This window comes from Dendropsophus ebraccatus, chromosome 1, assembly GCF_027789765.1.
Source record: "Dendropsophus ebraccatus isolate aDenEbr1 chromosome 1, aDenEbr1.pat, whole genome shotgun sequence".
NCBI classification, from domain to species: Eukaryota; Metazoa; Chordata; class Amphibia; order Anura; family Hylidae; genus Dendropsophus; species Dendropsophus ebraccatus.
Genome location: NC_091454.1, coordinates 202,689,714 through 202,701,202, shown reverse-complemented (window position 1 = coordinate 202,701,202; position 11,489 = coordinate 202,689,714). Strand labels below are relative to the sequence as shown.

General features: G+C 46.8%; 1 protein-coding gene across 6 annotated transcripts in view; it reads right to left on the bottom strand.

The window, feature by feature from the left end:
- Nucleotides 1–2,173: 2,173 nt before the first annotated feature.
- Nucleotides 2,174–11,489, bottom strand: part of GINS4 (GINS complex subunit 4) — a 31,071-nt gene continuing 21,755 nt past the window's right edge. For all 6 annotated transcript variants that reach the window (XM_069944866.1, XM_069944874.1, XM_069944869.1 and 3 more), the window contains 4 exons: nucleotides 5,818–5,915; nucleotides 4,146–4,234; nucleotides 3,963–4,053; nucleotides 2,174–2,650 (listed from right to left, as the gene is read on the bottom strand). In XM_069944866.1, coding sequence (XP_069800967.1) covers nucleotides 2,554–2,650; nucleotides 3,963–4,053; nucleotides 4,146–4,234; nucleotides 5,818–5,915 — 375 coding nt within the window. In that variant the 3' untranslated portion in view covers nucleotides 2,174–2,553. The remainder of the gene's footprint in view (nucleotides 2,651–3,962; nucleotides 4,054–4,145; nucleotides 4,235–5,817; nucleotides 5,916–11,489) is intronic.

Genomic DNA, 11,489 nt, shown 5'->3' with positions numbered 1-11,489 from the left:
TGTGGTTTTGCAACGGCTAGAGGGCCGTAGGGTCCCCATCCCTACTATAAGACCAGTCGGCCATTGCACATTACATGGGTCCATGCATATGCAAAAAGTCTGGGCCACTCATGATACAGTCCAGATTTGCGGTCTTTGCTCCTTCACTTCTGTTATCATCCGTGGGCCGTCAGTGCATTACAGTTTCGTGGACTGAAAAACCAATGCGGACAGGTGCGGGAGGTCTTAGGGTCCATTTACATGAAGCGATTATCGTCCGTACTTGGCTCATGATGAAAAGCAACAAACAGCTGACATGCGCCATGTTGGCTGATCGTTGTTTTTCAGCAAATTCTATTTCGACAACGAGAGCGGCAGTCCGCCCCTGTGTAATAGGAGCGGGGGGCAGCAGACCGCCGATATCTTCTATGGCCCCCAGACGATTTAAAGATTGTCTGGACAGCCCCCCCAGCTCCATGTCTGTGCGTGTAATTTGCTAAATGGACAATCTGTTGTCACCCAGTGCTACCTATTACACTGTGCTTTGAATTGAGCTTTTAGATTGCTTTCCATCTCGATCAATGCATATTAAAGTGAAAAAATTATTTAAAAATCAACAGTCAAAAAGTTATATAGACTTGTAAATTAAACTATTTAAAAATAGCATGTCTTCCAGTACTTATCAGCTGTTGTAAGCCCTGCAGGAAGTGGTGTACTCTTTCCAATCTGAAAGTGCTCTCTGCTGCCACCTCTGTCCATGTCAGGAGGTTTTATATTGCTACTGCTCTGGACAGTTCCTGACATGTCAATCAACAAAACACAGCAATCACTGAGCTCAAGGAGATCAGCAAAATAATTCAAATAAAGTACTCAATCAAGAGTCTCCACTGATGCCCCTCAAAATTTAAATATGCAAAAAATGAGTCCGTGGAGCATCGGTTGCAAGTCTCAAAACATGGGAATATATATTCCTGTGTTTTGAGACTCGCACCCGTGGCTCCACGTACTCCTTTCCTGCACAGTCCCTAACATAGGGCGGGTTCACACTACGGAATTCTCGCGGACAATGTCCGCGGAATTCCGTCAGCTGTCCGCCCGCACATCTGGGCGCCTTTCCGCCGGCTCCATGGACACCATTCTATGGGCCGACGTATTCCGCGATCCGCTAAAAGAAGTGACATGACACTTCTTTCAGCGTATAGCGGAATACGCCGGCCCATAGAATGGTGTCCATGGAGCCGGCGGAAAAGTGCGTGCCCGTGCGGGCGGACAGCTGACGGAATTCCGCGGACATTGTCCGCGAGAATTCCGTAGTGTGAACCCGCCCATAGACAGAGGTGGCAGTAGAAAGCAATGGATCAGACTGGAAAGAATATGCCACTTTCTACAGGACATACAGCAGCTGATAAGTACTAGAAAAGATTTTTAAATAGAATACATTTACAAATCTATAGAAAACTTTCTGACACCAGTTGATTTGAAAGAATTTTTTTTTTTTGCTGGAGTACCCAAGACATATCACAAGCATTGCTCTTCTCTTGAGACGTATGCATCCACTGGAAATGTTAATGTGAACCGAACCTTAGGACACCTCAGTTCACACAACATAAAAATTATAAGCATAACCTGGAATATCTGTCACATAACTGCAGTCATCATCATCACAATTTAGATCCATCAGGGGGGCTGCTTGCAGCATATGAAACCAGGATCCATGAGTTGATTTGTTCCTGTTCACACAGTATACTGGCTGGTTTCTTTATAATCCTTTTAAAGATTTTTTTTAATGCAAAAGCAGATAGGAATAGTCACATACTGGTGACTGGGGGGTGGGGGAGTGTTTAGACGTCATGTCTGGGAAGTGGTGATCTTAGATCCTGGTCACAGTACAGGGCCAGGCAAGCAGCACCATGAAACAGGGTATTTAAATGAATGGGATAAAGACACAAAGGAAGCAATAATTTACCAGGGGAGGGGGATGGGTTACACTCCTCCCCAAATCAATAGGCCGCATCTTCCTGGCATTAATTCCTGGTAGATCCATTGTCCTTCCCAGCAGATATCGGTTTCAGTCAGTGACAAGAGAACCCAGCACTATCACAAACAACAGTATATCAACTCCTAGCTACAAGGCAAATCAAACCATGTGACCAATATATGTACAAAATGTAAAAATATATTTTATTTCATCATCTTTTACACATATTTATTCATCTGGACCAGATAACTGGTCATAATATCAGTTCTATATCATGTAGCTGGATTAGGTAACACATAGCTGTAGTTAATGGAAGGGTAATAAATGACAGCTAAACTACAAGATATTTACTCTGTAGAGCAGTCAGACAATAGTTAGGTCCTCCAAATTCATGGAGAGAGGTAGTAGGAACATGTACAGTGAAGAAGAGAACTGTGGAGATATGACACACAGTATATACTGTACAGATGTCTGAGGAATGCAGCTCATAGAAAGCTCAGCATTCCACATCATTCCGTATACTACACCTGCCCCCTAATGGTCACACACAGTACTGCACTAGGCAATCGGTATTACAAAGCTTGATAGACGATCACTCAGATGAGGTTCACAGCTCCTGAGGCCACCAGAGGGGCTATCGTACGGTATCGAATCAGATGCTGGGATCCCACCTCCATGTCAATGGTGTATTCACTGTCGGCAAGCAAAAGTTTTAGATGCAGATTTAGAAGACTAAGTATCATGATTGCAAGTTTTTTTCCCCCCTTTTGACACGTCAACTTATACACTAAAAATTATGCAGCCTTAGGCCTTGTTCACACTGTGTTTTTTCAATAAACAACGGCTGTTGTTTAATGACAATATGTCATTACATTAGAATGCATGGAATCTCGGCCGTAGTGTATACACCCAGTATATTGGGTATACAGTATATACGCCCTGTATTTTGTGCGGCCACTATTCAGTGAATAGCAGCTGCACAACATAGCCTGTGCACACAATGCACATAGCCTGTGCACACAACTACTCTGTTATCGTCATAAGGCCCATAGAGTTAAAGGGGTTATCCAGCACTACAAAAACATGGCCACTTTTCCCCCTCTCTTGTCTCCAGTTCAGGTGTGGTTTGCAATTAAAGTCACTCTGTACCCATAATCTGATCCCCCCCAAACCACTTGTACCTTCGGATAGCTGCTTTTAATCCAAGATCTGTCCTGCAGTCTGTTCGGCAGGCGATTCAGTTATAGTCCTAAAAAATAACTTTTAAACTGGCAGCCCCGTGCCCAATGGCTGGGGCTTAGATTGTGTATGCATTAGGTTGGCACAACCTCTCTGTCCCTCCTCCCTGCCCTCCTCATCATTAGGAATTATCCAGGCAGATTGTCTTCTATTTGTCAGATGTGTGAATACTGAACATGGGCCGGATCAGTAAGGCACCTGTGCAATGTTCAGCGTGTAGAAAATGTTCCAGTGGCATTCCTAAGGATTAAGAGGGTGGGGAGGAGGGACGGAGGGGTGGTGCAAAGTTAGGGCACAGATACTCCCGTTGGGCACAGGGCTGCAAGTTTAAAATTAGTTTTTTAGGACAATAACTGCATCACCTTCCGAACGGACCGCAGGACAGATCTTGGATTAAAAGCAGCTATCCAACAGTACAAGTGATTTTGGGGGGTCAGATTGTGGGTACAGAGTCGCTTTAAGCTCCATTAGAGCTTCAATAGAAGTGAGTTTTAAACCCCACCAAATCTGGAGACAAGAGAGTGGGAAAAATGGCCATGTTTTTGTAGCACTGGATAACCCCTTTAAATGGAGTTCCAGCATGCGTGTCCGGCCCTGCTCTAGTTAATGAGGGGGGAGACAAGAGATCCGGCTGTCACGCCTCCATCAATCTGATACTTGTCACCTATCCCGTGAACAGGGAACTGCTGTGTAGCTCATTCAAGTGAATGGGGCTGTGCTATCTGGTAATGTATTTCCTTTCCCAAAAGCGGCATTTCCTCCTCACCTCTGATCGTCCGTCTCCGGCTCCACCATGATGCTCTCCTGGGCTTGTTTCACCTTCAGGAACACAAAGGAGTCCAGATTTGGTTTGGGGACTGGAATAAAAATAATATATATATCATGTGACCCAGGTTATAAAGGTCCTGTCACATCCATCCTATGCACTGATGCTCAGGATGCTACCTACCACATTTTAGAAGGTCTACTGTCTGGAGATTTGGAGGCATGTGACGGAGGGCCACACTCTTCAGTAAGGTCTCTGTGTTTGTCATATACCTGCAAAGAGGGAGAGACATTGCTTCCATTTAGAAGGGTGCGTTCACACAGGGCAGCTTTGTAGTGTAAATATGCATCTAATCTCGCAGCTTTGCCACTGAGGATATGCAGAGCTAGAAAAGTGTCTGCAGCAAAATCCATACTGATCCAGTGCGAAAGCACCCCAACAATTTGTTGTTCATCAGTTACCAACAAGCTCATGTTGTTTGCCTTTCATAGTCAATCAATATGTTCTTTCAGTAACATTGATTGACTATAATAGGTTACAATATACTGTTTCCTTACTATCCTGATATACCAATATAGTGATATCATTAAGCCCTATTTATACATGCTGCCCTATTGACGTCATGGTGATTACCAAAAGGTCCAGTCTAAATTTTTTGGTGTCAGATTGCTGTGAATATTCTTTGTTTGCTGTGGATATTAAAGGGTACTCCGGCAAATAAAAACTATTTTCAAATCAACTGGTGTCAGAAAGTTATACAAATGTGTAAATTACTTCTATTAAAAAATCTCAAGTCTTCCAGTACTAATCAGCTGCTGTATGTCCTGCAGGAAGTGGTGTTTTCTTTCCAGTCTGACACAGTGCTCTCTGCTGCCACCTCCTTCCATGTCAGGAACTGTCCAGAGCAGGAGTAAATCCCCATAGAAAACCTCTCCTGCTCTGTACAGTTCCTGAAAAAAAAAATTGTTGCCGGAGTGCCCCTGTAACAAAGCATATCCACAGCAGTTTACAGTACCAGACAAGTGGATGACATTTCAAATATTCATCTACATGCTAAGGAATCTGCTGCAAAGAAAACCTAGGATACTGCTCAGTCTCTTAGGGTGGGTTCACACTACGTAATCTGGGCGGATAACCCGCGGATTACGTTGCTCACCCCCCGCGCGCATCTCATGCCCATGCCAATTCTGCCAATCCGCTCGACCATAAAATGGGGTCTATGGCGGAGGTGGAGATGAGCACGGCTGCGAGTGGGGGTAAGCGTCAGAATCCGCAGTGGGTTATCCGCCCGGATTCCATAGTGTGAACCCACCCTAAGAGAAATGCCATGGATTTCCACCACGGGATTCACCACTGGGAGGCAGGGAGGAATCCTGCTGTGAACCGATAGCACAAGCTGAACATAACACATGCAGATTTTTCTGCAAAGTCCACAAAGTAAAATATCCACCAATGGTTGGGTCCAACCCAGAAGCTGGGATCACATATAGGGTTTTGACAGGATTTTGTAGCTGAAATCAGGAGTGAGACAAACACAGAGAAACTATAATGGAAAGTATCTGTCTCTTGTGTGTCTTGCACTCACTCCGTGCTTTGGCTTAATGTACTGAAGATGGAATACTGACAATAAAATACTACACTTGAGCCCATCCTTATGGTTACAGGCAAGGGGTAGGGAACCTTGGCTCTCCAGCTGTTGCAAAACTACAACTCCCATCATGCTTGGACAGCCAAAGCTAAAGTTTTGGCTGTCGAGACATGATGGGAGTTGTAGTTTTGCAACAGCTGGAGAGCCAAGGTTCCCTACCCCTGTTATAGGCAGTGCTACAAAATGTGAGGAAACAGCAACACTTACTCCTTGGCAAAGGCAAACTCCTCTGGAGACAGATGTGGCGGCTCACCTTCTCCTCTGGACTTCTCCTTCTCCAGAACATGTGGAAAATACTTCTCAATCTGACAGAAGACAAGATTTATAAGATCTATATCAAATAGGCATAACCCCTGTTGTACAGTTCACTGCACCTCTAAATTGATAGCGTTTTAAACAAGAAAGACATTTGGGAATATTTACTAAGGAGTCTAATGTGTGGGACTCTTATAATGAGGATTGGTGTATATTTTGTTCCAATATCTTGTAACTAATTTATTAAAATGTAGCACTGCCATAGTGAATGTATCTAAGTAAAAAGTTGCAAAAATTGTGCAAGATTAAACAATGTTCACCTGTCAAATACTGGTTCATAACTAGAACTAAGCCCTTGATAGATTTCCCCCATAATGTCCTTCTCATATAATCCTCTAGAACTGAACGGGCCAAAAGTCTCTGCAGTCCAGATATTGTAATCATTTATGTCACAATTAGTTAACATGCAGACTGCAAATAGATGTGTAATAGGACTGAGAGGCCACATAAGGTCATATTACATGGCCTGATCCTGCACAGTAAACAAGACCTGATCTTGTAGATCAGCATTTGTCTACCTTCTCACAACTTGAATATAAGGCGTTGGCCACACATCCCCTATAAGGGTATGTTCACACTAACCAATAGGCGACGAATTGGAGAGTAAGGGTACTATTACACGGAACGATAATCGGCCTAATCAGCCCTATCCGGCCGATTATCGTTCTGTGTAATAAACACAACGATCAGCCGATGACAATAATCATGGGCTGATCGTTGATATAGGTTCGGATCTATAATTGTCGGGCACCGACCACGCATTGCTGCGTGTAAAAGCGGTGCGCGGCCGGCGGCTGACAATTTGCAAAGTGCATACATTACCTATCCATGGTCTGAGCTGACAGGCCGCTCAGCCAATCGGTAACAATGTCCATGCAGCCCTTGTTAAACGATTATCAGGCCTTGTATTAGGCCCAGTAAATGAGCAGCGATCTAGCAGATCGGCCCTTGTTTACTGTTATTATCGGGCCCCCATCGTGCCTTGTAATACTACCCTTGCGTTATCTGCATGAAATACCTCGCCTATTTAGCTCTGGCAGAATAGGAGCAGAATTTGAGTAGAATTCAAGCGGAATTCAAAAAGAATTCAAGCCCCATTGACTTCTATATGATTCCTCTAGCGCAGTGATTTTTAACCTTTTTTGAGCCGCGGTACACTTTTTAGACTTAAAAAATCCCGGGGCACACCACCAACCAAAATGGCACAAAATTACACTAAAACAGTACATATTATACATATAGTTAATAATATAAATTCTAAATGTATTTATACTCACTCAGTGTGAAACCTGGGCCTGTTTTCTTCTCCCCCCTGTGCTTCTCTCCACCATACTTCTCCCCCCCCTGTGCTTCTCTCCACCATACTTCTCCCCCCCCTGTGCTTCTCTCCACCATACTTCTCCCCCCTGCTTCTCTCCACCATACTTCTCCCCCCTGCTTCTCTCCTGTGCTTCTCTCCACCATACTTCTCCCCCCTGCTTCTCTCCACCATACTTCTCCCCCCCCTGTGCTTCTCTCCACCATACTTCTCCCCCCTGCTTCTCTCCACCATACTTCTCCCCCCTGCTTCTCTCCTGTGCTTCTCTCCACCATACTTCTCCCCCCTGCTTCTCTCCACCATACTTCTCCCCCCTGCTTCTCTCCTGTGCTTCTCTCCACCATACTTCTCCCCCCTACTTCTCTCCTGTGCTTCTCTCCACCATACTTCTCCCCCCTGCTTCTCCCCCCTGCTTCTCTCCTGTGCTTCTCTCCACCATACTTCTCCCCCCTGCTTCTCTCCTGTGCTTCTCTCCACCATACTTTTCCCCCCTACTTCTCCCCCCTGCTTCTTTCCTGTGCTTCTCTCCACCATACTTCTCCCCCCTGCTTCTCTCCTGTGCTTCTCTCCCCCATGCTTCTCTCCACCATACTTCTCCCCCCTGCTTCTCTCCTGTGCTTCTCTCCTGTGCTTCTCTTCACCATACTTATCCCCCCTGCTTCTCTCCTGTGCTTCTCTCCCCTATGCTTCTCCCCCCTGCTTCTCTCCTGTGTTTCTCTCCCCTATGCTTCTCTCCACCATACTTCTCCCCCCTGCTTCTCTCCTGTGCTTCTCTCCACCATACTTCTCTCCTGTGCTTCTCTCCACTATACTTCTCCCCCCTGCTTCTCTCCTGTGCTTCTCTCCCCCATACTTCTCTCCTGTGCTTCTCTCCACCATACTCCCCCCCCCCCTGCTTCTCTCCACGTAGCGCACACGTTGGTTGGATGCGTGCATCACGGCCCGCCGCAGCGCACCACGCAACCGCCCACATTATCATTCGGCACTGATCGCTGCGCATTGCCGGGGAACAAAACACAGGGGCACCATAGTTTGGGGAACTTTCCCCGCTGCACACCCGACCATGTGTCGCGGCACACTAGTTGAAAATCACTGCTCTAGCGGAATCTGCCCAAAAATTTGAATGAGCGGAAAGCCCATTATACACAATGGAAAATAGAAATGTTCATATTTTACAAGTGGAATTTCAAGCAGATTGCAAAGGCATTTTGACACAGAATCTGCTTGAAATTCTGCGCTGATTTCCCATCTTTACAGGAGAAAATGTGCGGCTGATGCGGACAATAATTTTTGATGGGTCAAAGCAGTGCGATCAGCCTTGTTTATCAGCTGAAAACAGGATGATATCGGCCCAGTGTATTAGTAATCCTACACTCCCTGGTGGGTACATGGGGTGATAAAGTTCCTGTATCCTCCTTCCTGGGGATCAGTGGAGGCTGCACAGGAAGAGAGATGACAATAACAGGATGGGATCTTTCTTCCTGATGTCATTTGCAGTTCCTTCTCCCTTACACTCATATAACCGGAAGTGTCTGATATTAGCTCTATGAGGTACACAGGCAGCCGCTGTCAGTATATACAGTGAGTACACTTACTAATACTATACACTGAGTAATTTTACTATAAAGTGGCCAACCCCTTTAATGTCCGAGTGCCAAACAATCCTCCAGACTCTAGGATTTTCCAGGACTTTGTTTGGAATAGGTGGGTGTGTGTTTCCCAGCACCTGAAGAGGTTATCCAGACAAGTTTCTAATAGTGATGAGCAAGTAATAAAATGCTCTGGTGCTCGTTACTCTAGACGAATATTTCCTGATGCTCGGGTGCTTGTTCGAGTAACGAACCCCATTGAAGTCAATGGGAAACTTGAGCATTTTTGCAGGGGACCAAAGCTCTGCACAGGGAAGGTTGCCTGAAAACCTGGAAACCTCAGAAAATGATGGAAACAACACGGAAATGGACAGAAAACAGCAGTAGCAGCATGCATGGATGCCTCTGGGGCTGGCTAATCGCACCATTACGGTAGCTGCACTACAAGTCCCAGCCAGCCAAGAGTAGCAAAAAAAATGTAGTTGTAGCCCTTAGAAGGACTGTTGGATTCATTGTGGATGATTCCTGCCTAACAGACACCCTAACACTCTCCCTGACAGACAGCAGCTCTCTCCCTAAGCTCATCCAGCCTGTGTCTGACGCAAGCATCGCTGGACCTGATTCTTATATGCCCAGGTCATCTGATCTGGCCAGCCAATCGCTGCTATCGACATGTAGGGTTCCCACGTGATGCTACAAGCTCCCAAAGCCTCTCCTGCACGATTATTGGCTGAGGAAAAGCTGCCAAACATGGAGGAAGAGGAAGATGCCATTGTCTCGAGTATCGCGAGATGCTCATACAAGTAACGAGCACCATCGAGTACCCTAATACTCAAACGAGTACCAAGCTCGGACAAGCATGCTCGCTCATCTCTAGTTTCTAAACATTTAGAAGTGATTTATAGTGCAGCTCAATTCCTTTCAAGTCAATGGGACTGGGCTTCAATACCAGGCACAACCGCCACAAAACATACAGAGTTGTGTCTGATAAACCATGAACCCTCTCAATCAGCTGATAAATATAGGTGCTGAAAGACTGACCGCTCCGACCAGATATTGGAGGGCCTATATGCAAACAATAGTATTTTGAGCCTTAGGCCTTATGCACACGTTCAGTATTTTTTTCTGGTCCTGAAACAACCCGTGAGAAATTGCGGATTGGACATCCGTATTCCATCCGTATTCCATCCGTTGCTGGACCAGACTTCAACTGAGCAGTGAATGAATGGCAGACCCCCTCTGCGGCATCAGACCCCCTCTGCGGCTGCATCAGACCCCCTCCTGCGGCTGCATCAGACCCCCTCCTGCGGCTGCATCAGACCCCCTCCTGCGGCTGCATCAGACCCCCTCCTGCGGCGGCATCAGACCGACCCCCTCTGCGGCATCAGACCCCCTCCTGCGGCATCATCAGACCTCCTCTGCGGCGGCATCAGACCCCCTCCTGCATCATCAGACCCCCTCCGGCGGCATCAGACCCCCTCTGCGGCATCAGACCCCCTCTGCGGCTGCATCAGACCCCCTCTGCGGCTGCATCAGACCCCCTCCTGCGGCTGCATCAGACCCCCTCCTGCGGCTGCATCAGACCCCCTCCTGCGGCTGCATCAGACCCCCTCCTGCGGCTGCATCAGACCCCCTCCTGCGGCTGCATCAGACCCCCTCCTGCGGCGGCATCAGACCGACCCCCTCCTGCGGCATCAGACCCCCTCCTGCGGCATCATCAGACCCCCTCCTGCGGCATCATCAGACCCCCTCCTGCATCATCAGACCCCCTCCGGCGGCATCAGACCCCCTCCGGCGGCATCAGACCCCCTCCTGCGGCATCATCAGACCCCTCCTGCGGTAAGGATGCGATCTCCTATGCGATCCTCCTGTGCCGTTCTGCCTTCAGTGCTCTTAATTGATTCATTGATACTTTCCTAACCACATAGTAAACACCAATTTATTGAGCTAATTGGTAATGATGATTGGCAGCTGGGCTACAAAGGTACAAGTACCAATAACCTCAATAAATTGGGGTGTTTACAATCAGGAGGGGGTCTGATGCCGCAGAGGGGGTCTGATGCCGCCGCAGGAGGGGGTCTGATGCAGCCGCAGGAGGGGGTCTGATGCAGCCGCAGGTTCAGACTGAGGAATTCTCGCGGAAAATGTCCGCGGAATTCCGTCAGCTGTCCGCCCGGAGATCCGGAGAACTATAGATCCCAGCACTTCTATATACTGTTGTGCACAATAGGAGCATGAGTTATCCATATTTTTCTACGGAAATACGGATGCCAAACATGTTGCAATCCGCAAACAATCCGTAGACAATTGATGTCAATGAGAGCATCCGTGAAAAAATCTGGGTCCGCACCCGGTCCGCACTATTTTTTAACGGATTGATTTTCATCCATTTCTGCTACTGATCGTGTGAATAGCCCAATAGACTTCAATGTGCACTAACTCGGATACGGAAATACGGATCCGTAAATTACGGAACGTGTGAATAAGGCCTTATATTTGTCAGTATTTTTACCAAAACCAGAACTGAGTGCAAAAAAAAAGTTGACCAAAATGAGGCTCAAAATTCTCTGTGCACACAGCCTTGAAATACTAGAAAACCCCTATACTTATGGGGGAGATTTATCAAACATGGAGTAAAGTGAAACTGGCTCGGTTGC